The sequence below is a fragment of the Harmonia axyridis genome, chromosome 1 (genome assembly GCF_914767665.1).
Source record: "Harmonia axyridis chromosome 1, icHarAxyr1.1, whole genome shotgun sequence".
Lineage (NCBI taxonomy): Eukaryota > Metazoa > Arthropoda > Insecta > Coleoptera > Coccinellidae > Harmonia > Harmonia axyridis.
The window spans coordinates 12,446,288-12,471,319 of NC_059501.1; the positions used below are offsets into that span (position 1 = coordinate 12,446,288).

The following is a 25,032-nucleotide window of genomic DNA, read 5'->3' on the forward strand; positions in this document are numbered from 1 at the left end:
ATGTCGTGTTTACGGACTGCCGTCATATTGACGAAATGTTATTGCTGTCTGTTCGTGGAACGATAGTTCAAAAACGACAAAATGATATAATTAACGAACGAATCTATCCAAAATCGCAATTTGTATATCAATCTCTCTTTCCAGCTACCTACTCTCTATTATCAAAGAGCAATTGTTATTGAACTAGATAATTACAGTGTAGATCTAGCCAACCTTCACTCTTGATTTCCGCTACAGTAATATGGAATTAATATTACTACTGCTACTCCATTGAACTTAACATTTTAATCATAAACAACTCGCCTTGAACTTGCTAAACGATAAAATAATTATTCTATTACAATGTTTCACTATATCTGTAATTTGCTCGATTGTATTGTCTAATTTATAGATATAACACCTAACAGTTCCTGCCGATAAATCATAACTTAAGAATATTCGTGATATTGAATATTCTCCGATGTTAGTGAAATAAGATCAGATCAAAATGTTGTTACTTTTCGGGAATACCTGCATTTATTGAATCAAATTAAAATACATATTTGATTGCTGTGGTCTTTACTAGAAACTTGAAGGAATGAAAAATTTCAAATGTCAATTCAAAACAATGGAAAAGAAATAAAATAATATTTATGATATAAATTAATCTTCAACAATATTATACGATGGACAAAACTGAAAAATATGTAGGTATTTTTCGAAATAATGAAAGAATGTGTCTGACTCAAATCGAAAAAAAAATTCAATCTAAAAATAATTTAAAAAGTAGAACTTTAGACACATTATTACTTGATTCAATATACTGGTAATTACCCAGTATTTCAATTCCCTGTAGATATCGAGTGTTAAATAATATATTCATCTGAACCAAGTACTAATATTTTATCATTTTGGGAGATTTGATTCAATCAGCATTCATACATATTCAAAAATGAAAGATTAACTGACAACATTATCTCAACAATAAAACTGTTTTGATTACACAACGTGCAATAAATAGTGATTTCCAGGTGAATATGCCATATATGTATTTTATGAGGATGTAGAACACACTCAGCAAATATTTAAATAACAAGATAATATAATATTTTGAATAAAAGAAAAGTTTGGATCATCAGAATATCCTAACTAGAACTGAATATTCGTGCTTTTTTCCATAACGATCTTTCACGCACGTTCATGGAGAAAGTAGGACAACCGTTTTCGTTTTGGACTTATCAACAAAAAAATATTAATTTCAGAGAGCCAATAGATAGATACCCATTACAGCATCTTTCAGAAAAAATTAACTATTCATTTCACTTCAAGAAGATTGTAAAAAGAGAATGATATTTTTATTCGAATGAAAAAAAATTGATCAATTTTTTGAATAGTGGTCACATTTTTAAAAAAACAGAATTATTTTCATTGCTTACGTGATTCACTGATCAATATAATGTATCATACTGCATTTTGGATATGAAAAACTCTGATCAAACAATCGGCTTGTTGATTTTAATATGTATTTTACGATTGAGTCGACATTATAGATAGAAATATGTAGTTCAATTTTAAAAATGAGCAAAATAAAAGATTTATGAAACCTTTGATGAATTCTAAAATATCATAGCATCTATATAATCCTTAAAATAATGAAATCATATTTCAGAAAAATTATAGAACATGATTTCTTTCATTGATTTAATATTCATGTGTAAACCACTGTCATTAAGAACATTAAGAAACATGAAAATTTTGTAGAAGAGTTGATACTTACATTGAACAATGGATTGGAATGCATCGAAAACTATAATTGACATATACATAGAGGTGAATATTTCATCACTTAATTTATTCATCAATATGTATTTCGCGAAAATTCTTCGAACTTTGTTGGAAAAGAAAAAGAAAAAGAATGAATTCAAAAACAAAAAAAGAAGTGCTGGAATGAAATATCAAATATCATAATTTTTTTCTATTTTATGCATCAGTTTTCTATGTGAAATATGCCTTCTTTGAAAAAATTATAAATTCATTGGAATACATTAAGAAAAAATGTACAATGTATGTGCGTCGCAATCTAGCTAAAATAAAGTCTTCAACAACTAAATTTCAGAGAATTTTCACACGATACATAGAAAATGCTCAATAATCGATATTGTTGACCAAAACCCTCAACACGAATTATGTAAATCTCGACAGATATCGATCAAAGAATTCAAATCGGAGAAATATTAACAAGCCAGTTTTTCATTAACTTTTCACTGCCACAATTATCGTCAAGTGACTCAGGATATAAAAAATCCCGATAAATTATTAGAGAGGCCTTGGAAAGTCATGATAAAAATATATGGCAAACAAATATTTCCATGATGAATTCAAAAATGCACTGAAAATACAAAAATGATTTGGTCGTGGTAATCTCTAAAATTGTTATTTTCTGAAACTAATACTCAGTCTGCGAAGATTCATTCGACCAAAATTACCGAAATAACTAAACTTTCTAACAATTCATTGACCACTATTTTTTGGCGAAATGCTTTTTAGGTGTGCTGATCAAAGTCGCGCGTCTTCAACAGCGTATATTTCGAAAATCATTATGTCCATAAAGTTGAAGTGACGTTAAGAGAGTAGTAATCATAAAAATTCCGTAAATACGGTTGAAAATAATTGCACATAATGCACATGTTTTCAACAAGGCTAAAAATCATATAAATTTCGAAAATTAGTGCTGTTAATATGCGCAAGTCTTACGATCGATTGAAAAATTCAAATCGTGGAAATTCTGACAGGCGAGTATGTGATCAACTTTCCACTACCACGTCCATCGTCACGTGTGTCGGGATATGAAAATTGCACGAGAAATCCTATTATTACATATTCATGCAGTAGTTTGAAGTAATCTTTCAAACCAGAAGTGCATAGAGCTGGGCATATCTGTTTACCTTAACACGACTTGGTCGACGTACATGCTGCAAAGGCCGGTAACCACTAATACACTTTGAACATCTACATAATGATTGTAAATTATAACTTTCAAAAGTCGCCGAACTCGCACAAACACATAAAAAAAATTCCGTAATTGTCCTGCTCGCCGGTGCTCATGCTAGACGAGTACCAATGAACGGTGAATCGAGTATCTGCACATCTCTTACAGGAGGAATTTTCTTAATCGGAAAATGGCATTAGCAAGCATGTGGAGGAGATGTCAGATGTGGAGAATCGTCCGAGATTTTCAAATCCTGTCAAGTTCGTTTCGTGTGAGAGACAATAACACATGCGCCAGCGCCACCCGCCAAAGCGTTTAAACTGAACGAGAAGCGGGAATGAACTAACGTCTAGATTGCCATGCTTTCGGCTAGTTGATGTGGTCAATTGAATTAGGAGTCCTTTATCGAATATCGATTCGACCTATCGTATTCATTGATCCTCTGGATGCTTCCCTTTCGGGACTGGATCGCCTGGATCGCGAAGATTATACAGGGTGTTTCACGTAAGCGAGGTATATGATTTTGTGGCTTATCCTTTGAGCAATATTGAAAAATGACCCATCACAATGATAGTATTTTTCACGGAACATCCGAATATGTTATCGGAAAAACTATGGAATCAAAACATGGAAAGTTATTGAGAAAAACCGTTTTTCCAAATTATTTTTTTTTGCAAATTTGCTCACAATTGTTTCTTCATTTGAACTTCCGGTTTTCAAGAAAACAAAAAATGTTTTCTTGCAAAATACTCTTTATAATATTCCCTGGTCTTTCCTCCAATGCTTTCCATGCTTTGGTTCCATAGTTTTTCCGATAACATATTCAGATTGCCTGGCGTGAAAAATACAATCATATTGATGGGTCACTTTTCAAATCAAATCATCTGCAAAAAATCCAGTGACCCGGTTAGTTGAAACACCCTGTACAGGATGTCCCAAATTTCGATGCTCACTAAAAGCATCTCGAGAACTATAAGACTTAGACAAAAAAGGATAATTATGTTAAGGTCGTTCAGAAGAAAAATTCAAACTTGAATACAGAGCCATCTGTGAATGAAAAATTGTTCGTACAAAACTTTTGTATTTCTTAAGTAAAATACGAATCTACAATAAAAAACAGGGGTTTACATTTAAAATTTCAAAGTTGACCCCTGTACCCCCACAAGGGAGAATTGAATTAAAGAGGTTATGGCATAAGTCGATTTATCACTCGAAACCATCAACCTTTTTTTCGAAACATTTTTCCACAAGATGATAGGTGTGATTTTTGACTGATTCATCTTAAAAAAATCACTATGGTATAAGATATGATTTATTATTATGGTGGTAAGTTTATAGATGATAGATTCTGTTTTCAATGAAAAATTGTTGTTTCTATATCATTCTGCTTGAATTTTCCACCATTTTCACGTCGTAATCAACATGAAATTTGACATAAATCTTGATTATGCCATTTCATACATATAGACGCTAAATCTCAATATAAAATTTTGCATGAAACTTTAAATTAGTATTCTACATCTATAAGCTATTTTGTCTCCATCTAATACTAGATTCGAAATTAGCAGAAAATATTCTGAACCTTGGCGTTCGAGATTCTACTGTACCAAAAACATTTCGAATTTTAAATTTTATGAACGAATGGAAGGTCATAATTGAATTAGGACGGGACTAATTATCAATTAGTCGAACCATTTTTGACCATTCCCGGCTCATAATTCGAAAAAAAAGGACCTTATGCAAAAATGATATAGTTCGGGGAACTAGTCCTGAAGAACTTCATTCATCTTTATCGTTCAAATTTCAAATATGAAAGGATATTGATTTTTTATCAATTCTCAAATAAATATTTTGACATGACGATCACAATACCTCAGAATTTGAAATGTTTGCATGCAGAGTTTGTTTAGACAGCATTTCAAATTCATTACTGGAATGAGTAACCAAGAAAATATAGAGACATAAACATAATTAAAGATCATAGATTAATTAATAATTAACGAAGACTAATATTTTTCAAAATCATCTCTTGTATGGAGATTGTTACAAATGGAGAATATATATCAGATAAAATTCCTGTAAATTCGAAATGATGAATAAATATCACTGATGAGAATAGAAATGAGAAAAGCACTGATATGATTTAAGAAGCTTTTGCGCACTTGTTGAAATTCGTATTCAAATAATTTCCGCATGTTAATTTCAGTTTCAATATAACTTAACTAATTCAGTCTAGTGAACACAATTCATGAGAACAAAAAAACATTCTACATTTTGGACTAAATCTCTCTTTTTATTCACAAATTCATTTAAAATGAATGCCGTTCTCATCCTATCTTATTGCATTTTGGTATTTCTTCAATCCTCCTTCAAATAACTGAGAAAATTCTAAGAAAAATTCAGTCTGTTCTCCAAGATATATTCTGTGATTCATACAGTTATTAGATCATAAATCCTTTATTTTTTGCTCCCCTGAAAAAGCTAAATGGCTGATTCTTTCGATAACTTACATTTTCGATGACTTTTATGAACATTTCAACATTTCAATAAAATCTGATAGATAAGTAGATTCCGAGAAATCCAAATTTCTCAAAAAATGTTTTTTTCTTACCAACGATACGAACCTTACCTAATTCTGCATGGACATTCCTTCTTTATCTTTCAAATGTTCTTCAATCGCTCTATCACTTCCTCAAAATGTTTGTGTCTATTCGAATTTTGAGCCAAATTTCACTCGAATTTTGAGCCGAGAATGGTTACAAACGATAACGTTCGACTCCCTGATGTGATGACTCTGATTTCGACCACAGTTAGATGTAAAATAACAATTTCAAGCATCATAAAAAAATTCGCAATTAACCTGACAAAAGTCAAGACTTTTATTGGAAAGAATGCCCTTGGTGAGATTTTGCGATAATTTAACTTGATTTCTGTTCCAGATATTCTATAGAACGTTTTTTTCAGTAATTTTTACGGTCTATATGATACTCAAAACAGATCATATCCCGGGCCTCCGCAACCGCGCGTGCAACGCGTGCACCGGACGCGGGCGCCACTCTGAAAGAGCGCCAAAACCTCTTATAGACCGCATGAAGAACCGATAGACCAAAGGTTTTCGAAAAATATTCTTTCAAATTTTTTCAACAATTTTTTTTTCCAAACTTCTTTCTTGCAATTTATACAAGTTTCCGAACGAAGCAATCGGTATGAATAGCCAGAGTTTCAGTGAGCTTCAAATTTGGGACACCCTGTACATCTGCATCTGAAACAGGGCCGGCGCAAGTAATTATGGCGCCTGAAGCAAAGAATTTTTCAGCGCCCCTGCTGAAAATCAATAACAACAAAATATCACATTTTATAACGAAGAAAGTAAGAAACAAATCATTATCACATAATCATGTTTATCGTAAACATAATAGTTATTTATGTATCAAGGGAGTTATGAGGGTTTTAACCACAGAGGGCAACAGATTTCAATCCCGAGGGACGTGAGTCCCGAGGGATTGTTGCGTTGCCCGAGGTGGTTAAAATCCAATAACTCACAAGATAGATAATTAATTTTATTTCATACTGCATGAAATATAAAAACCAAATTATTTTGGTTTTCAGAACAAAACGAATTATCTTTATTAAGAATTAAGTAGGCATGGTTGCCATGGAAATGTCACTGACAACATTGTAGATATTTGTCATATCGTGTTTCTCATCATATTCAAATTTGTGAAAATGAATGCAAACTCAGAGAGAATTGAGATTTCAAGAGATTTGTTGGAAAAGGCTGAAAAAGCTCGTTCCGTACTACTACCGACAAAGTCGGAACTTAAGTACAGAAAGGAATATGACAAATTTCTGCAGCGTATGGATAGTAAAAACACGAGTGAAACTGTAATGTTGGCCAAAAAAGTCTCAAGTGTTTAGTCGGGAAGATATTGTCAAATTTTTGAAGAATGCGTCTGATCAAGAATACTTACTTCATAGGGCATGTAATGCAAACTGTAACGATTGCACATTTATCGTTCTGTTTCACAGGTAGTTTTGATTATGGGTTATTTCGGGGGCTGTAGATGTCAAGAACTTTTGAATATGAAAATTAATCACATCGAAGATAGGGGCTCTGTTATGGTGGTTGACATTCCGGAAAGTAAAACAGATATTCGTAAGAGATTTACTATTGTGGAAGAAAACGAGTTCTCAGCATTGAGTCTAGTGAGGAAGTATATGCTTCTATGTCCATCGGGCCCGGAATGATTTTTTCTAACGTATCGCGGAAAACGTTGCTCAGTTCAACCGGTTGGAAAAAATACATTCGGGAAAATTCCAAGCAAAATTGCTAGTTTTTTGGAATTGCCGAATCCAGAAACATTCACAGGACATTGTCTGCGAAGGACTTCTGCGACTGCCTTGGTCAATGCAGGAGCAAATATGACAACATTGAAGAGACATGGTGGATGGCGAAGTTCAACGGTGGCAGAAGGGTATTTGGCCGACAGCATGGAATTGAAAAACAAAACTGCAAGAATGTTAGTTGGCATGTCAGATGAAAGAAGGGAAACAACTTCATGTTTGAATACAGTCATTAACAGTGACAACCGTTTAATAGACAATCCTTGCAATTCGGTTAACAACTTTAGTGGTAAATTCGACAACTGTCGGTTTGTTTTTGTGAACACTTCGGAGGGAGTTAAAGATCTATAACTGCCCTGTTTAACTCCCAAGGGAGTTATGACAATGTTTATAGTTACGGTAACTAAGCATTTATTCCTTTGTAATGTATCAGTATGAAATAAAAAATCTTACTTAATGAAACAAAACAGAAGAAAAAAAATTTATTCCGCAGAAAATATAAGGCATTTCACAGTAACAAGTTTTGAATGCTAAATTCCAGAAATTTTCCTTATGATGTACGTGTAAACATCAACTTGCAAATAATTCGAAAGTGAAGGTAGTATCGTTTTCCGTCTTTGTTAAATACATATAATGAAATTATCCCTCTTTCAATGAGGGTGATGGACAATTCTGTTCATATTTGTTGAGCTACCATGTGTTATTTATTATAAAGGAGGATCAGTAAAGACGGTTTGGAGATTTTTATTGCAGGGAATGTTGACAAACGCAGCGTAGCAGAACAACTTTATGTTGATTTGAAGAACCAAGAATGAAATAGGTATGAAAAGGCGGCCAGAAACTGGGCCGAATTTCCACCCCTCACATAGAGGCGCCTGAAACGGTCGCTTCAATGTTTTACCCGTAACGCCGGCCCTGATCTGATAGAGTTATCGAGTTTGGAACTCTGAAAAGCAACCTACAGAAAACGAGATTCGATCTCTTTAAAATCCTACTGACGCCACCTGCTTGCTCTACTCGGAACCGTTCTCTTTCTCTGCAGGTTTCTAACCAATGGCTCTCATTCGAATATTGATTCCAAGAATGTAGAAATGAGTAGGAAAAATAATATGTAATGAAATTTTGAATACCAAATCTTGACTGGTGCTGCTTCAACATTGGATGTATTCTTTGGATGCTTCTTGTCTAGACCGTAAAGGTTTTAAAATTTGTAAATAAATGGTGGTTAGGTTGTAGCATAAGCTTTGCTTCATAGATGGCGTGAAAACGTCAGAAGCGTGCAAGACATAGAATAATATGTTTTTAAAAGTCTATGGGAGCGTGAAGCGTCAGAATTTCATCAAGAGTAGAGTGAGCAGACAATATAGAATGGATTTTTCATTTATGTTGATTGTCATTTTAACAAGTTGTTGTTATCTTTTCATCGAAAGTAACCATCCGATTCTGAAGTTTATTATTACTCAAAGACTGAAATACTCCTCATTGTAAACATAAATAATAACAATAAAAATTTCCTTGTCATCAGGTAGACTTTCTGTGAGGGTAAAATTTTCAAAAAAATTCCACTTATTTTGCTAATAAAACTTTATTATATGACAGTTTATTACAAGATTTATGTTCATAATGTAAATAACCTATTTCATTCAAAAGTAGTTCATCAAAGCAATTGCTCTAATATTGACTTATAGCTGATATTTCAATCATTCATGCAAAAATCTGTACAAGTGGAAACTTCACAAATGAAAGAGGATGGAAGGTCACAGAATACATCTTCCCAAGCGAAATAATCAGAGAAGAGGGGGCGCATAATTATTTGTACACAGTCTTCAATTGAACCAAAGTTATCTGGTTGATTTGGTCCCCAAGCAGTATAGTCGAACGGCTTTCCAGTTGAGAGCCAAATAAATTTTCCTTCTTTCGCCAAATCTGTGCCAGAAGTCCATATTTCACCGATTCTAGCTGTAACAGTACATTTTCACATAAGAAACGTTTTCTATAATTATGCAATACAAAACAATTACGATCTATCTAATCAAATAAAGTCTAACTTCTGTCAGACTACACAAAATAATTACATTATACAATGGTTGTACAAGGTTACATAGCAGGCTTTGAGGCATGCCTCGATCCGCGGTAGTCTCCTCCAGTGGGACAACTGCAATTATTCTGCACCATTCGGGTAGCGGGAAATTGGATTAGTTTGTGCTTTGTTGTGTTTTGATGTGTCGCGACTGCCTCTTGTAAATTTTTCTCTGTGTTAGTGTCAACTTTTTTCGAAATGGTTTTTCATTTTGTTAATCGACTAAATTACTACCAGAAGGCGAAATAGATTTAGCGAGATCGAATGAGTCGTCTCAAATTCCAAGTGCTTGTGATTTTGTGAATTTTTTAATAAATCAGCAACATTTTTCGAGTCATTCCTATGAGTTTGGATTGTATATAATTAAAGAAGTAAAACGACTTGCTTTAGATAGATCTAAGTGAATGACTTTGTGTTGAGACTATGAGTGGGCTCGGCAAATCAAATCGGGGATTTCAAAATACTTGGTATAAAAAGTACGACTGATGGATTATTGGCAGTAAAACTTCGAATAGATTGTTTTGTGGCCGTGCATTTGAAATGAAATTAACAGTAGATGATTTTTCTGGCTAGTCATGTAACTCATGAGCAGAGACGATAAATACCCCTACAAAATTTAAAACCTCAGCGATCAATGAAGAATAGCCTTTTAGCTGCAAAGTAGCGTAAAAACTTTTCAAATATGTGCCGTGGTTCAGAAGATATGATAATATTTATTGATAGCTTTTATAGTTATGTCTACTTGAAACCAGCGTTAATCAGAGTCTTTTGATTAGCTTTTCTCAATAAGGGCATAAAGGTAGGATTCAAAAAACAATACTACCATTCGATATTAACCTGTAACCATTTGCCATTCATTCAGGTGCCTGGTCCTTTGAGGAAAGAAACACTATAACACAACAGCTTATAATATCTTCATACTTACATTCGTTTAAGAAATTTGCTATCGCAACTTCTTCTTTCCTGTTCTCTATACTCAACAACTCCATGCCATATTTTTTACAAAAATGGAAAGCACCGAAGAAATTCACCTAAAAATTTCTCGATAATGAAAAGTTCAAATATTTAATATATTATACCTTAATATCGGTTTGCAGATGATAAAATTTGTTTCCTATCATAACCAAAGGAAGCAAAGAACTCCTAATCAATTTGGAATTGCGCTTTTTCGGCGTTGAGGCAGTTGAAGAGATTCCAGGAGTTGGTGATGATGTTAGAGCAGAAAACTTTGTAGTTTCGGTTGTTATTGATGTTGTAGGAGTTGTAGAAGTTGTTGAAGTTGTGAAATAGGATGAAGAATGATAAGAGGTGCTCGATATAGTAGAAGAAACACTTGAAATATCATTATCAGTTGTAATAATGTGACATTCCGTTGATATACTCGGAAGAGATGTAGAATTGTAAGGATACCATGTGTCTGAGATATCTTTCGTGCTGTAATGATCCCTCCTGCTGCTCAACAATAACTTGGTATCGTCTTGATCATCATACGGTTGAGATGAAAATTCGAAATTCTTGTCGTCTAGAGCATCAACTGACGATGTTATCAAGTTTCCATATACTGTTGTTTCTGGTGGTGTTGTTATCACTATCTGCGTATAAGCCACTGTGGTTTCTTTCGTAGGTGACCAATTCTGATCTGATATCATACTTTCTGTGGATGGGATTGTGACAAGTGGAATTTCCTGTATACTAGGTGTGTTAGTTGGTGTTTTGGTTCGACGAGTTTTAGTAAAATTAGTCAGAAGACTTCGAGGTACTTTATTCAAATGAAATTTCGTTGAATTGACTGCATGCTTTTTCTTCAAGATAATTGGTCGTATTTTTGGTATATGAGTAGGGTGAGTCACATTATGCTTATTAATTTGAATATTTTCAGTTGACACCGATGTAGGTACATGACGCCTTGTAGTTTTTTTACGTAGTTTGGTACGTTTAGTGGATACTTCTGTAGGTAATTTAGTTGTTTTCTTCCGTTGGAAGTAGTCTCTTGGAAAAATTACAAACTTAGAGGAGAGTGTGGGTAATTTCGATAATATGCAGCTTTTACTACCAAAATCTGAAATTTCAATAAAAATTTAATAAGTATTTTCTCAGCAGATAGAAATTCAAAAACAAGTCCCCAAAAATCATCTTGCTGAATTATGGAGATGAAATATTCATATTCAATACCATAGCTACCTTTTGGAGAATCATCGTAATCAGAATATACAGAAGACGAATCAGATAAATTACCATTTTCTCTGGGAACTAGTCCTTTATGCACTACGAACTGTCCACTCCCAAACAGAGCTAAAAGTTACAATTTCATCAGTTCAAATGGATGAGATCTTACTTATTTATTGTGCTTATAGCTTATAGGTAATCAACGCAATTTTTCCATTAGGCAGAAATAAGCGAAATACGCCTTTTCGAACTTTTAGAATTAATTTTGTAATATTCAGTACAGATCGAAATAGGAAAGAAAAGCCCAACAACATAACATTACACGGGAAAGAACATCAATTTTCTGAGCACTCAAAATTTTCAGAATTATTTATTGACAACTTTTTAAAATGAAGAGTACATACTGATTATGTGAAACAAAAACTTAATAAAATCAACTCTGCAATGAGAACAACCAGTAGATACATGAATGAAAAAACTCCTTAAAATTTTCACGCTAATTTTGAGTCAGTTCTTAGGTATAGGATCATATACATTTTTTTTTTATTCGATATTTACAAATTTCCAAACGTAACAATTTCAGAGGAGGTGAAATTTTGAATGACTTATTGGGAAAAAAATTCAAAACCAAAAACACATTACGAATTCAACAAGCATTAAATATCAAATGTGAGAAATTAATATGAATAAAAATATATGAATAGAACTCATTTCGATTCGGCGATATTTTTGCAGTGATATTTCATTAATTTATGGTTTTTTTTTTATTATGATTACTGTTATTTTTGAAAGTTCAAACAAACTAATTCATCAGTCTCCCTAAAAGTCAAGAAACCGAATAAAAAATAATTTGACTGAAACAAAAATTTCGAATATCATTCCTGTCAATTAGGTACGATTTGCATATTTTTTTTTCATTATTGTAAATTAACAATGATTGATTTGATACGCTCTTACTTTTATCGATGGACACAACTTTATATGTTTAAAAACAAGATTGAAATAGCACACTGAAGTCGGTAATATTACTCACCAATAAAATACAAAACAACTTTATACCATAAGTCCATTCTGCTCTGAAAAAGCTCTATTTTATCACTGAAATATACTGCTATATTTACATATCTGCAAGTATGGATATCATTGGTTCACACATTCGGAGTAGGTTCTGCTGCTCATATCTGAAGAATGTCCAAATTTGCCAATCATCCATACCTGGCAATTACCCCAGAGTATTACCTCTTTTCGTAGATAATTAACACTGTAAACATTTCATGAATGCTATTGTGGTGAATTATAAGTATTTTTTTGGTGATTGGGAAATTAAAATGCCTGATGGTAGGTACATTGGAATAGTGTATGTGTCAGGAAGTGAATTGAAGGAATAAATTATTTTTCATGTGAATATTGATTTTATTTGATTATAACCAGAAGAAATACTTCCGTTCAAGGTCCAAAGTGTTGTGATTATAGTAACAATTACAGCTGCTAATCTCGACTTCTCTTCAGTATAAAATATCCACCATCTAGTATAGAAAGCATAGCACAGACTTACAATTCCAATAATGTATCCTAATATACCAACTAAATTATGAATAAATTTAAGTTTCACAGGTTTTATCATATTCCTCAGTTTGGTTGAGTAGTATGTTGCTAGTCCAATTAAGAGGGACAAGAGGCAGAGAATCATGGAAATAAGACCTGAAATAAATGATTGTTTATTCAGCTAAATTTTAAACTGTTATCACTTTCACATTCTATTATTTACTGTTTCGTTACAAATCTTCATTGTGAGAGGTATCCACTATAGTGCCCAAAAAGTTATTAAATACATATATGCTTACACGCCAGTGGCGGCGCCAGCTTTCAAAAACAGGGGTGGCCAGGGGTGGCCAAGGGGGGCCGGATTTTTTTTGGGGTGGCCAAAGTGAAGCGAAATTATAATTCAGCTATAAGGTTGTAATTAATGCCTTAGTATTTCAAATTTTAGGGGGGGCAGTAGCATTTCAGGAGGAGGAGCGGGCCCCCCTGGCCCCCCTCCTTGCATCGCCACTGGCCTACGTGTTATGAACAACTATATTTCTTAATTTCAGTAAGTTCGGATAGATACATTTTCAATTATTGAAGAAATTTGTATATCAATATAACTGCAGTACGAATTTCGCCTATTAACTAATTTAACCGAGATATCTGGTGACAGAATCTACCCAAAAAATTTCACATCCCTAGCACATTTTCGAGGCAGCAGTTGTCTTCTACTACCAATTCAATTAAGATTTTTGCATTCAATATTTCTATTTTATGAGCGATTTCACTTGAATTTGTTTTTGTGAGTACCACTGACCATAAAAATTTATAATATAAGTATGTATGCAGAATTTGATTTAAAAATTACCTGTTAGGCCATGAGCTGTTGAAAAATGATCTGTTTTGGTATTTGCCGAAATCACAATATTTCCTGCCGTAAAACAAACAGTTCCCAAGGTTATAAGTACTCCATGTACGATGTATTTAGTTCTTGTGCTAACTAGTTTAATCCAGCCATCATCTCCAGTGAAAAGAAGAATGGACTCAGCCATGATTGGGACGTACTAAAAAGTTAATATTTCAATAATGGACTGACTCAACAAGAAAAGTAGAGAGAACAAGTGAAATATTCCTATAGGAATATTTTACTTGTTCTCTCTACTTACATGTAAAAAAATGTTTACTAGGTACTCAACATCGAGATTGATGTTTCAATTCCTCATTTCTATTCAATTCAAACTCTTGAAATCGAATTATAAAATAACGACAAATATATCTGCCAAATTCCAACTTGGAGAAATGTATTCTAATAATTAATACACAGGGTGTTTCAAAATAACTGGACCAACCTATAAATTCATTCATTCGAATATAAAATCATTTTGCCTTATGACATATACCACGTTTTCGAAGCGTAAACGAGATATAGGTGATCAACGTTCTGTCAATAGATCCCAAAATTCTAAAGTATCTAAGTATGAACACTCAATTTGAAATTTTGAATATTTACAACTGAAAATAATAGACCAGAGGCATATTACACCATACTTTACATCACGAGTTTTTATCGTGTTGTCAAAGTGAAAAATATTGCTGTTGCAGAAAAATCCATGCTAGGGCATATTGCAGCAAATTACTTTTCAACTTTTCACTTTGTTTTTTTATCAAATTTCCATAGTACAAAGAATGCAATTGTTCACTAATATACCAACATTAAACAAAGATTAGTCTTGTTGCACCAAACAACTTTGCAAATTCTTCTTGACTTTTCACTCCTCAGTTTTCAGTTCTGAAAATTTTTTTTTATTTATTTAAAAAGAGCAGTGTTGAATGTTGCAAAATAGTTTGATGCAACAGTCTTCAGAAAAACTAAAAAACTTCGAAATTATAGGAATATAAAAGTACTTAATTTTCGAATGTGAATTAATTAGATAATAAAAACTCAATAGAAAAGATAATCAATCGTGTTTTAGTCCATCTGATTTCTCATTTCGACTCACCCCTAATGTGGAAAGTATCACATGCCAAGAAAACCAGTAATGATAATGTTCTATCGGAAGCCAAATTGAATAAGTCACAACACCAGCTAAGCCAGCTCTTGCTAAAAGATTCAATAAAAATCGAATAACAGTCATAGCAATCGTATATTTATCAATTTGATCATTTTGATCGTCTGCCATCTTACAGTACTAACTACTCAATGATTCGGAATACACATAGTGCTGCACTGAGTTCAAGATGATCTTGAACTCCTAGGGGAAACCCCAGTGCTCCTATTAAATACGGAATTTCACTTTCATTAATAATCGTAGAATGAATTCTGGGTAATCTTTATATGCATCAATATAGGGATTTCTTCACTAGATGATAACATCGCAGTTATGTGTTTTCAAGAATAACAAACGTAATTGTCAAATCTGATCTATCTTTTCAAACGCGGAAAGCGTTCGAGGAAAAATGATCACCACTTTGAAATCTTCACCACCAAAATATTGAAACGTGCAGATTCTGAACGTCAAACAAAACACTGCAAAATTTACACTATAATTCATCAATTTTTTTTTAATCGATTTGTGTATTCTGCGTATTCCAAAAAACCAATAGAGACATAATAAACCAAAATAATATGTATAATATGATGTATGTATGAAATTTAGTATGAAAGAATGAGAAAAGCTGTAGTGTAGTCACTCGAGTTTCGAACACTCGTTCATTCATGCGGAAATGTCATCTTTGGAGACCACATTGATGATGTTAGCAACTAGAAATGCTGCATGCACGAAGCCTGAATGTGTTATTTCATATCAACATCCAAATCCTGAACTCTAACAGTGTTTTGGTCATGGAAATGTTAGTTAAATATTTTTCTTTAATCGTTACCTATTCTTCTTGAATTATCTCCTGATGAAGAGAAGAACATACAATTTTTCACGAAGCTTTTATCATTCTTGAAATTAACAATCTGTTGTTATAAAGAATTAAGAAAAATGCAGTAAAAATGTAGAATATGAGAAAAAATCAAACATATTAAGAGGGGTCTATATCGTTTCAGCGGTCAGTTCCAAAATGAGTACGCTATATTTTACGCTGAAGACCTTCAATTTACATGAGGTTTTCAATATTAATCATTTTGAATAGTTCGTCATCAAGCAAAGTCCTTATTTTAAATTTTTTCATTTAATTATTTTTTCGGAATGAAAAAAAGAAGAATAAATATATACATGATATAACTTTCCGAACAAACACTGTTTTTTTATGAATTTATTAAAAATAACATAAAAAAATCTTGTCAAAGGCTGAAAATGCGGTTTTTATAAAATTAAAAATAAAGACATAAAAACCTATTTTGAATTCTTCTATGTTGTAAAAAAGCAAAGGGGAGTAGAACAGTTATTTTTTTGGAGATCACGAGAATGCCACGTGGTATAAACCCCTCTTAACACTTCATTATTATAACTTCAGATCAAGTCGTTTGGCTAGGTCCTCTGTAATCTTTGGAAGTTCAATGGATCAGTTGGTTGGTTCTAGCTTCTGGTGTTATTTTCTTGAGTAGTTTTCTACTTCGGTGGTGATATACGGGATTTTTAAATAATCATGGATTGTGAGATTGGAGACGTAACAAGGTGCATCTGTAAGTCACTAACGAACTACTACTGGACACAGCCGAAGCCAGTAGAGAAGGCAATGACATCGAAAGTACAAAAATGAAATAAAATTCGATCGAACAAGTAACATGTAATTTTAGATTTTTAAGTGCGCACCTAAAATTCCCCAAGAATAGTATTGAATTTCGTCGACACCAAAGTTGGATTCGTCAACTTCTTTATGGCAATCCTGTATACTTCTCCACCTCCAAAACACCGCAATATCTCGACCACAATCGAAGGAGTGTCAAGTACCGTTCTGCAGTTCTATTAGCAAAAACCATTATCTAAAATTAGATCCTTAATCAGTTCGCAAATCCTCTTCGATAAAGCAAACAACCAAAAACGACAGTGCTATAAACAAAATATTTTTTTATCTTGTTGTTTATCCGTATAGTATAATCGGGTTTTTATTCTTAATCCCTATTCACGATCTCGGCAATATCCGAACGTTAAGAAAAAAACCTTAGCGTCTTAAAATGATCAAGATGCTATCTAAATTCACTTGAGCCATATCGGCGGGTACCGGTTTTAAGGATCAAAATATCGCTGTATATAAACTTGAACGGATATTTCAAACTGTTACTTTCACATCGAACGAAATAGAGAGTCAACTTCGATTTCTGGGCACGAGTTCTTTGTATTGTAGAGTGAGAATACGAATTGGACGATAGAATAGGTGTAGGTGTCAGTGAATTGTTTTCATACCTCTCTATATCGCCTATCAGGTAATTTCAATGGAGATAAATGAACAAGTGTTATTCAGAATCATGCTGAAATAACCAAACCCTAACCACAAATACAGTGAAGCGCATTTCATTATTGTTTTGTTGTATGTTAGGAGAATATCTTTTTTATAGTCTATTGAAGAAATCTAGGTAAGCAATAATCAGTAAATAACCATAGCAAATTCAAATACTCAATTCAAGAGCAGATAATCAAATGAATATGTCTTTTAAATTATCCACTTTTGTACAAAACAATTAGTTCGATTAAAATTCAATTTTCACAATTTTTTTATTCTATAATATTTGTTTCGTTATACAATTACTTTTCAAGGTATAACTGATATCGTCGTGGAAGGAAATGAAAATCAAATATATTTCATGCCAATTTTAAGATGACGCACCATCGACTACACTAAGACAATAAAAAATTAATAATTTAGTGAAATTTGGTTTATTATTTCGAAATTTTTTTTTCGATTAGAAAGTGAAGCTGTTGAGCTTTTTGTTCTTAGAATGCATTTGTAACTATTTTATCTAGTTTTGAAATAAAATTTTTCACAACCTGGAGCAATAAGTATTATTTTCTTCACTTTTGATATAAATGGTTTATATGTTGAATTGATATGTATGATGAATATTCGGTAAAATATATAGAAAATGAGAGAGAGATCGCGAATCTACGTTATTCATTATCTATAGTAAATAAACAGATTGCATTTTATCTTTTGGAATACTACGTCTTGGAAGATTATTATATTAGAATGAGGAAAACATTGATCATCTTTCAATATGTTCAAGTTACGTTTACATTGATTTTTCAGTTTATATCATAATATCGATAATTTTTTGTTATTTCTGCTTAGGACGAGTACTCTTTCTGTCATCCTATAAAATTGAGTCAAAAACATCATTCTTTTATGATGATTCAATGGAATAATTCCCGAATTTTTTATTATTTCAATATATGAATTAAAATTCTGCAATTTTTCTGTTAATTTTGTATTTTGGTTCATTAATTTTTTATTATTTTCAGACATGAAGATTTTTATTTTATTCTGCTTCCTAGGCATTGAATATATTAGGTAAGATAATGCTTATAATTTTACAAAGGAAAAACATTTCAGCAGAGGCATGATTTCTTTTTACAATTATTATCATTGAATATGAAAAACTAATCATTCCATAATGAGTTACTGTTTTAATTTTATTCGAAATTCTGTTGTACCTCTCAACTTAATTTCATTTCTGGCAGCCCTAACTTTATCAGAACCATAGAAATTCAAGAAGAACACTTAAAGAAACAACTCAATATTTTCGTGACTACAAAACTGACAGAGTTGTTATTTTGTGTATTCATATTAAAAACAATTTCAAGCTTAGTGTGAAATCCCAAGGTGGTAACAATATCGAAAATTCAAAAAGGACATAGAAAAAAAAAACAATAATTCTGTGATTACTGATGGGATCGGGTTAAGATTTTGCGTGCATATATAAAATAACCATTTCAAGCTTTTCAACAGAAAACTCGATATTTCAGCGACAGTACATCCGACCGAATTGAAATTTTGCTTGTATATATAGAAAAAAAATTCCGAGCTTCGTACGAAATTGCGTGTGAATAGCTGCGTCAGAACAATAGAAAGTTCAAGCATAATATCGAAGAACAATAAGAAAAAAACTGACGTTAAGTCTGGAGCTTTTGAGCGCTCATTCATTCATGTGTTATTTATAACCTTGAAAACAAGAGTTCTGTGGTCTCCAAGAACTTATTGATCCACTATGCCACTTTATCTCCTTTTCGCAATCTTCATTCCAATTTGATGCGATACTTCTAGTTACAGAAATTAATATGCATCACCTGTCATATTTGGTAATGGAGACCATGATCGTAATAAAATTTTACGGGTTTGGAATGGTAAAATTTCGAGGTAACTAAAAACAATCTTGGGATTTAGGCTGAAGAAAAGAGATCAAAGCATCACTAAGCCTTTTATTAATTTTAGGGTAATATACATTTTGTTAAGATAAGTCAAGAGATTGGCTATAAAGATCACTTCCTCGGTCTGGTGAAATCAAGGCATAAGAAGGATAAACTCCTATTAGATTTCAGTAAGGCACACACTAGAAAATATAGGAATACGATAAAAGATTTTTATTTTAAATTGAAAAATCAATTATCCTATTCGAGTAATTTATCAAAATCTTATACAGGGTGTCCCGTAAAGACCACGTCAAACCGAGTGAGAATGTAGATCAAAGGATAACCCACCTGCTATGACAAAATTCCCATAATAAAAGTCTTACCGTTTTCGACATATTTTTTTTTTGAAAATAATGAATTTTTGCCCCTTTCAATAGTTTTGCCTTTACGGTTGGTTCAATTTTACATCTTTCTGGTGAATTTTTTCAGTAAAATATTGCTGAAGAATGATTTTAACTTTTACATTAAAAACATCATCCGAAAATTTTAAAGGGGGGCTATGAGAAATATTTTTATTGGAAATTTTGGTAGTGGATTATTTTGTTCATGAAGTTTAGCCCATCGTAGTGGAAAAAAAATGTACCGAGCTACTGCTGCACATTACACCAATAAATTGTCTATTTTATAGTGATTTCAAAGAGGTATCACACAAGTCATTTGTTATTCAAAGGAAAAATATATGGCTGTTTTTATCCAAGTGGGTACGTTTCTGACAAAATCTAGTTTGTCAATTCTCTTAAGAAATCTCCGATGTTGCATTACTTAGTGAACAATGGCAATTGTCCACGTGCGAAAATATTACTCGCATAATTATTCACCTCAACGAAATTCAATTTGCCGACAAATTTTGGAAAATATCATGCAGATCCAGATTTTTTTAATAAGATCATTTGGAGCGACGAGTCTTCCTGTACAAAATAATCCACTACCAAAATTTCCAATGAAAATATTTCTCATAGCCCCCCTTTGAAATTTTCGGAGGATGTTTTTAATGTTAATGTTAAAATCATTCTTCAGCAATATTTTACTGAAAAAATTAACCAGAAAGATGTAAAATTGTACCAACCGTAAGGGCAAAACTATTGAAAGGGGCAAAAATTCATTAGTTTAAAAAAAAATATCTCGAAAATGTAAGACTTTTATAATGGGAATTTTGTCATAGCAGGTGTGTTATCCTTTGATCTACATTCTCCCTCGGTTTGACGTGGTCTTTACGGGACACCCTGTATTTTATAATACACCCTGTAAATTTTTCCTACCTGAAAATGAAACACGTACTGAATTCCTGTAGCATCACCATTTATCTTCACCAATACCATAATTAATATTAGAATATTAAATAAAGCAAACAAAATAAGACTTCTTTTATCGATAAAAATATTCTTCAGTGCATTATCATCCCCATGGTCTTGGGAATGCAAAAACGAAAGATGTACCAAAAAGGAGATTTTAAAAGGCGAAGAAGAGAAGGCCGTATCTTTGGAAGCATGTCAAATGTACTGTTCGAGGAACTCGGGTCTTTGGCCAAAACCAACAGGAAAGGTTGATATCAGCAACAATCTAGTGCCCCTAAATCCATCTCAAATTGAAATAAACTCAAGAAGGACAAGTCCCCTCACTGCTAAAGCTGCAAAGCTGTTCAAAGAAGACCTCATTAGCAGAATAGCAACAACTAGAGATTCTGCCAATAATGATGGAAAGCCTCTTTCTATCAACATCTTCCTCACTGAACCAGATACAGATAAGCTCACCTTAGAAACAGACGAGAGTTATAACTTAATATTAGCTCCTGATGACAAAGGAAAAGTACAAGTTAATATCACTGCACCTAATTTTTACGGTAGTAGACATGGTCTGGAAACTCTTGGCCAACTTATAATTTATGATGATTTGAGAAATAAGCTTATGGTTCCCTCGACTGCTTACATTGTTGATAAACCAGCCTACCCTTACAGAGGAATTCTTTTGGATACCTCGAGAAATTACATATCGGTGGATGCTATAAAGAAAACGATCAATGGTATGGCTGCTTCTAAGCTGAATACTTTCCACTGGCATATAACAGATAGTCATAGTTTTCCATATGTTTCCAAATCAAGGCCAGAACTATCCCTTTACGGGGCGTATTCCCCAAAGAAGGTATACACAGAAAAAGATATTGAAGAAATTGTAGACTTCGCTAAATCTAGAGGTGTCAGAGTTATGCCAGAATTTGATGCTCCTGCTCATGTTGGAGAAGGATGGCAAAAAACTGGATATGTGATTTGTCTAAATGCTCAGCCTTGGGGTAGTTATTGCGTCGAACCACCATGTGGCCAATTCGACGTCACCAAAGATGGTCTTTATGATGCTTTGGAAGGTAGGAAGGTAGATAGTAAAGAAGTTTGTTTTACTTCTCAAACTTTCAGATATTTATGGGGATATGGTGGACCAATTCGATCCTGATATCTTCCATATGGGAGGGGATGAAGTCCACTTCACGTGCTGGAACAACACCAAGAGCATCACAGACTGGATGGCCAAAAAGGGTTGGGGAAGAGAGGAGAAAGATTTCGCCAAACTATGGGGTTACTTCCAGGATAACGCAGTGGAACGACTATTTAAAAAAACGAACAAGAACATTCCAATTATCATGTGGACCAGCACTTTGACGAAAAAAGAGCACATCGCAAAATATTTGCCTAAAGACAAATATATTATTCAGATTTGGACCACAGGAAGTGATCCACAAATTGATGAGCTGTTGAGTGAGGGTTATAAACTCATATTGAGTAATTATGATGCTCTTTATCTAGATTGTGGTTTCGCTGGTTGGGTAACAGATGGCAATAACTGGTGCTCCCCATATATAGGATGGCAGAAAGTTTATGATAATAATCCACGCAAAATTGCAGGTAAGAAAAACCTATAGTTAGTTTTTGTTGATAAATTACCAAATAGCACTGGTTTTTTTTTATGTCTATGGTATATTGCAAAGGCATATTGGATGTTCTTGTTCCTATGAACGTCCAAGAAATATCCGATTATGGATTCACGGCTTGGCCTGATTTTTAAGTGGTAGTTTTTCAATCTCAAGTGAAGTCAAGTATTAATTTATCAAGTACTTGAATCATATCATGCTACATGATTTTCAGCAGTTTTATTGTGGAGTGTCACATCAATAAAAAAATCATGAAATGAGAAGAATCCTTGCAAAAACACTTTTATTTCTTGAACTTATTGTATAAAAGAACTTTTTTGAAATAGAAACATAAATTAAATCACTATAAATCATAATATATGTGAAACGTATAGCCATTTTTCCAATCCATTCTTCTAAAAATTCCGATTTCTTGGAAAAAGTAGAAAATGCCACCCTCCAATATTTGCCGCCCCTTTAGAGCGGACCCTGCGGCTTCTATTTCTTCTGCTGAGTGTCAAATTTATTAAACGCTCGAACATGAACAAAAAGTTTCTATTAATTTAGTCGGGTGAGCTCATAGAAACTTTTTTTCATATTTTTGAATTATTTGCAATTTCAATTTCAACACCCTGTATCTCAAAAATGGTGCATTTAAGCGGCCTCTTAAATGCACCATTTTTGAGATACAGGGTTTTAAAATTGAAATTGCGAATAAATCCCGAACCATTTTTCGTACAGAAAACAGCTTTCGTAAGCATTGTTCATTTGTTCAGATGATTTCAAATTTTTACCTGTTGTTTTTGGCGTTTGAAAAAAGATGTTGTTACCAGTAAAGAGTAAAGAACATGTTTTTCAACATTAAAGATGATTTTTCTCGGAAACGGTCAACTTTTTAGAGCGTATGACCAATAGTAAATTTTTGTGTAGAAAACATTGGCGGTTAAAGTGAGCGTCTCAAAAACCGTACTTTTTCCATTAGCGCAGAAGTTGGGCAAAAAAAAAACACTACCCCTTCAAAACCTCCACCAATTAAGACAAAAAAATTCCTCACAAAATATAGCTTATTATGATTGGAATATTCTTACGAAAGCTGTTTTCTGAACGGTAAAAGACGTTCTGGAGATATTCGCAAAAAACGAATTTTCTTTCAATTTCAACATTTCGAATATGGTGCATTTTAGAAGGTGACTTAATAAAAACTTTTCTGTGTATCAAAGAAACATTATTATTTCTTTGTACCAAGTATTATGGTTGAACACGTCCTACAAAAATTCTGAAGACTGCGAGTTATGAGAATTAAGCCCTTTTTGAATATGATATCTGCATGTAATCGTCATCTTACCCAAATGTTTCGAAACAACTTCTATTTTCAATTTCTCTTCATATTTAGTTATTTCGATTATGGTTTGTTCATGAAAAATTTAACCAACATTCCAGTATTCCAATATGCATAATGTTTTTCCTTGATCTTATCAAAATTGTCCCTCCTTAACACCTTTTACTATATATGTGTTGTTTTCTTTTTACGAAATAAAAATATAAGAAATCTGGGGAATTTTATTGATAATCTGGCAGAATTCGATACACATTTTGGCAAACAGCATTGCACCTACTCTTTTTCACCCACTTTTTGGTTGATTGCGTAAACCGATTTCAAAGTGATATCATGTGAATCGGACGAAATATCAATAATCAAAATAACACTTCTAGAAAAATAATAGTGCAAGACAAATTTAATAATTCTTTCATTTAAAGGTTCCAAGGTTAGTCAGATTCTTGGATCAGAAGCAGCTTTATGGACTGAACAGGTAGATTCCACTTCAGTGGATTCCAGGTTATGGCCTAGAGCAGCAGCAATGGCAGAGACCTTATGGTCTGATCCTCAAACCTCATGGCGAGAAGCTGAAAGCCGATTTCTTATTCACAGGGAACGATTAGTTAGAAGGGGAATAGATGCAGATGCCCTAGAGCCTGAGTGGTGCCTACAAAATGAAAATGAGTGCCCGATCAATAAAGTGTGATCAATGATTTGAGGACTTTTATGAGAATATTGATGAGCAAATTCTTTATTTTAATAAGACTTCGACTGAATTGTTTTTCAAATAAATAAATAAATAGCGAATCATTGAAGTTTTTTTTCAAGTTTACTAGTCTTCATATCTCACAACAAGTTTACTAGCCTTCATATCTCATAACAAAATCCAAGAAAACAATCATAATTCACAGTAAATAAGATGTTCAAAAATGGATTTCTTGACCTTCACTCTCAAAAATTCGTCTACATGCTCTAAAGTAGGCTACCTATGGTCAAGGTTTATAGATTTAGTGTACCTAATCTATAGACCTTGACCTATGGTCTTCTTGGTTAGGAAGTAGGAGCACAAACTAACTAGTAATCTGTGGTAGGAGGTCCCATTGCGCATGAACGAAAGAGGCGTCTATTCAAAAAAGCTTAAATCCCTATGATGGAATCACAACCGGCTCAATTCCAACATACTCATTCAATTTCATCAAAATCGAACAAACAGAACGCGAAATATAAGGGTATGCTAGCAAATTCAAATTTGCTCATGGTCTACGTCTACCCTATATAAGTGGTGTTCTTTTTTATTCATCAGATACACCCTGATTGAAACACGACGAGCTGTCAGATGGCTCATCAGGTGTAGAATAAAAGAACGAGCTGCATCCC

The 25,032-nt window shown here is 33.1% G+C and overlaps 4 protein-coding genes across 6 annotated transcripts in view; 1 reads left to right on the top strand and 3 right to left on the bottom strand.

The window, feature by feature from the left end:
* Positions 1 to 3,317, bottom strand: part of LOC123671223 (thrombospondin type-1 domain-containing protein 4-like) — a 186,463-nt gene extending 183,146 nt beyond the window's left edge. The window contains exon 1 of the mRNA XM_045604953.1: positions 2,925 to 3,317. Coding sequence (XP_045460909.1) covers positions 2,925 to 2,950 — 26 coding nt within the window. The 5' untranslated portion in view covers positions 2,951 to 3,317. The remainder of the gene's footprint in view (positions 1 to 2,924) is intronic.
* A 5,577-nt stretch (positions 3,318 to 8,894) lies between these two features.
* Positions 8,895 to 12,942, bottom strand: LOC123671226 (cell wall protein DAN4-like). Its single transcript, XM_045604959.1, has 5 exons — positions 12,592 to 12,942; positions 11,574 to 11,684; positions 10,472 to 11,451; positions 10,318 to 10,423; positions 8,895 to 9,271 (listed from the first exon to the last, which is right to left on the bottom strand). Exons 1-5 carry the CDS (start codon positions 12,626 to 12,628, stop codon positions 9,009 to 9,011), a joined length of 1,497 nt encoding a protein of 498 aa, XP_045460915.1. The 5' UTR covers positions 12,629 to 12,942; the 3' UTR covers positions 8,895 to 9,008.
* On the top strand, positions 11,091 to 24,465 carry LOC123671225 (chitooligosaccharidolytic beta-N-acetylglucosaminidase). Of its 3 annotated transcripts, none has more exons than XM_045604958.1 (5): positions 11,091 to 11,233; positions 18,491 to 18,539; positions 20,827 to 21,797; positions 21,847 to 22,332; positions 24,096 to 24,465. In XM_045604958.1, exons 2-5 carry the CDS (start codon positions 18,493 to 18,495, stop codon positions 24,359 to 24,361), a joined length of 1,770 nt encoding a protein of 589 aa, XP_045460914.1. In that variant the 5' UTR covers positions 11,091 to 11,233; positions 18,491 to 18,492; the 3' UTR covers positions 24,362 to 24,465. The 3 variants fall into 3 exon arrangements, with proteins under 3 accessions (XP_045460914.1, XP_045460912.1, XP_045460913.1); XM_045604956.1 differs by lacking the exon at positions 11,091 to 11,233 and adding an exon at positions 16,974 to 17,607; XM_045604957.1 differs by lacking the exon at positions 11,091 to 11,233 and adding an exon at positions 17,005 to 17,457.
* On the bottom strand, positions 12,948 to 15,349 carry LOC123671227 (transmembrane reductase CYB561D2-like). Its single transcript, XM_045604960.1, has 3 exons — positions 15,086 to 15,349; positions 13,954 to 14,149; positions 12,948 to 13,259 (listed from the first exon to the last, which is right to left on the bottom strand). The coding sequence occupies exons 1-3, from the start codon at positions 15,263 to 15,265 to the stop codon at positions 12,955 to 12,957; spliced, it is 681 nt and encodes a 226-aa protein (XP_045460916.1). The 5' UTR covers positions 15,266 to 15,349; the 3' UTR covers positions 12,948 to 12,954.
* Positions 24,466 to 25,032: the final 567 nt, after the last annotated feature.

Bases quoted from the DNA above. Each gene is read 5' to 3' on its own strand.
- LOC123671226 (XM_045604959.1), bottom strand. From the start codon at position 12,628: ATGGACTTATGGTATAAAGTTGTTTTGTATTTTATTG. The intron at 11,685-12,591 runs GTGAGTAATATT...TGTAACTTTTAG, and splicing joins AGTTGTTTTGTATTTTATTG to CTCTGTTTGGGAGTGGACAG. The intron at 9,272-10,317 runs GTAAGTATGAAG...GTACTGTTACAG, and splicing joins AGCAAATTTCTTAAACGAAT to CTAGAATCGGTGAAATATGG.
- LOC123671227 (XM_045604960.1), bottom strand. From the start codon at position 15,265: ATGGCAGACGATCAAAATGATCAAATTGATAAATATACGATTGCTATG. The intron at 14,150-15,085 runs GTGAGTCGAAAT...TTAACTTTTTAG, and splicing joins TGATACTTTCCACATTAGGG to TACGTCCCAATCATGGCTGA. The intron at 13,260-13,953 runs GTAATTTTTAAA...CATTTATTTCAG, and splicing joins AACAGCTCATGGCCTAACAG to GTCTTATTTCCATGATTCTC.
- LOC123671225 (XM_045604958.1), top strand. From the start codon at position 18,493: ATGAAGATTTTTATTTTATTCTGCTTCCTAGGCATTGAATATATTAG. The intron at 18,540-20,826 runs GTAAGATAATGC...AATATTCTTCAG, and splicing joins CTAGGCATTGAATATATTAG to TGCATTATCATCCCCATGGT. The intron at 22,333-24,095 runs GTAAGAAAAACC...TTTCATTTAAAG, and splicing joins TAATCCACGCAAAATTGCAG to GTTCCAAGGTTAGTCAGATT.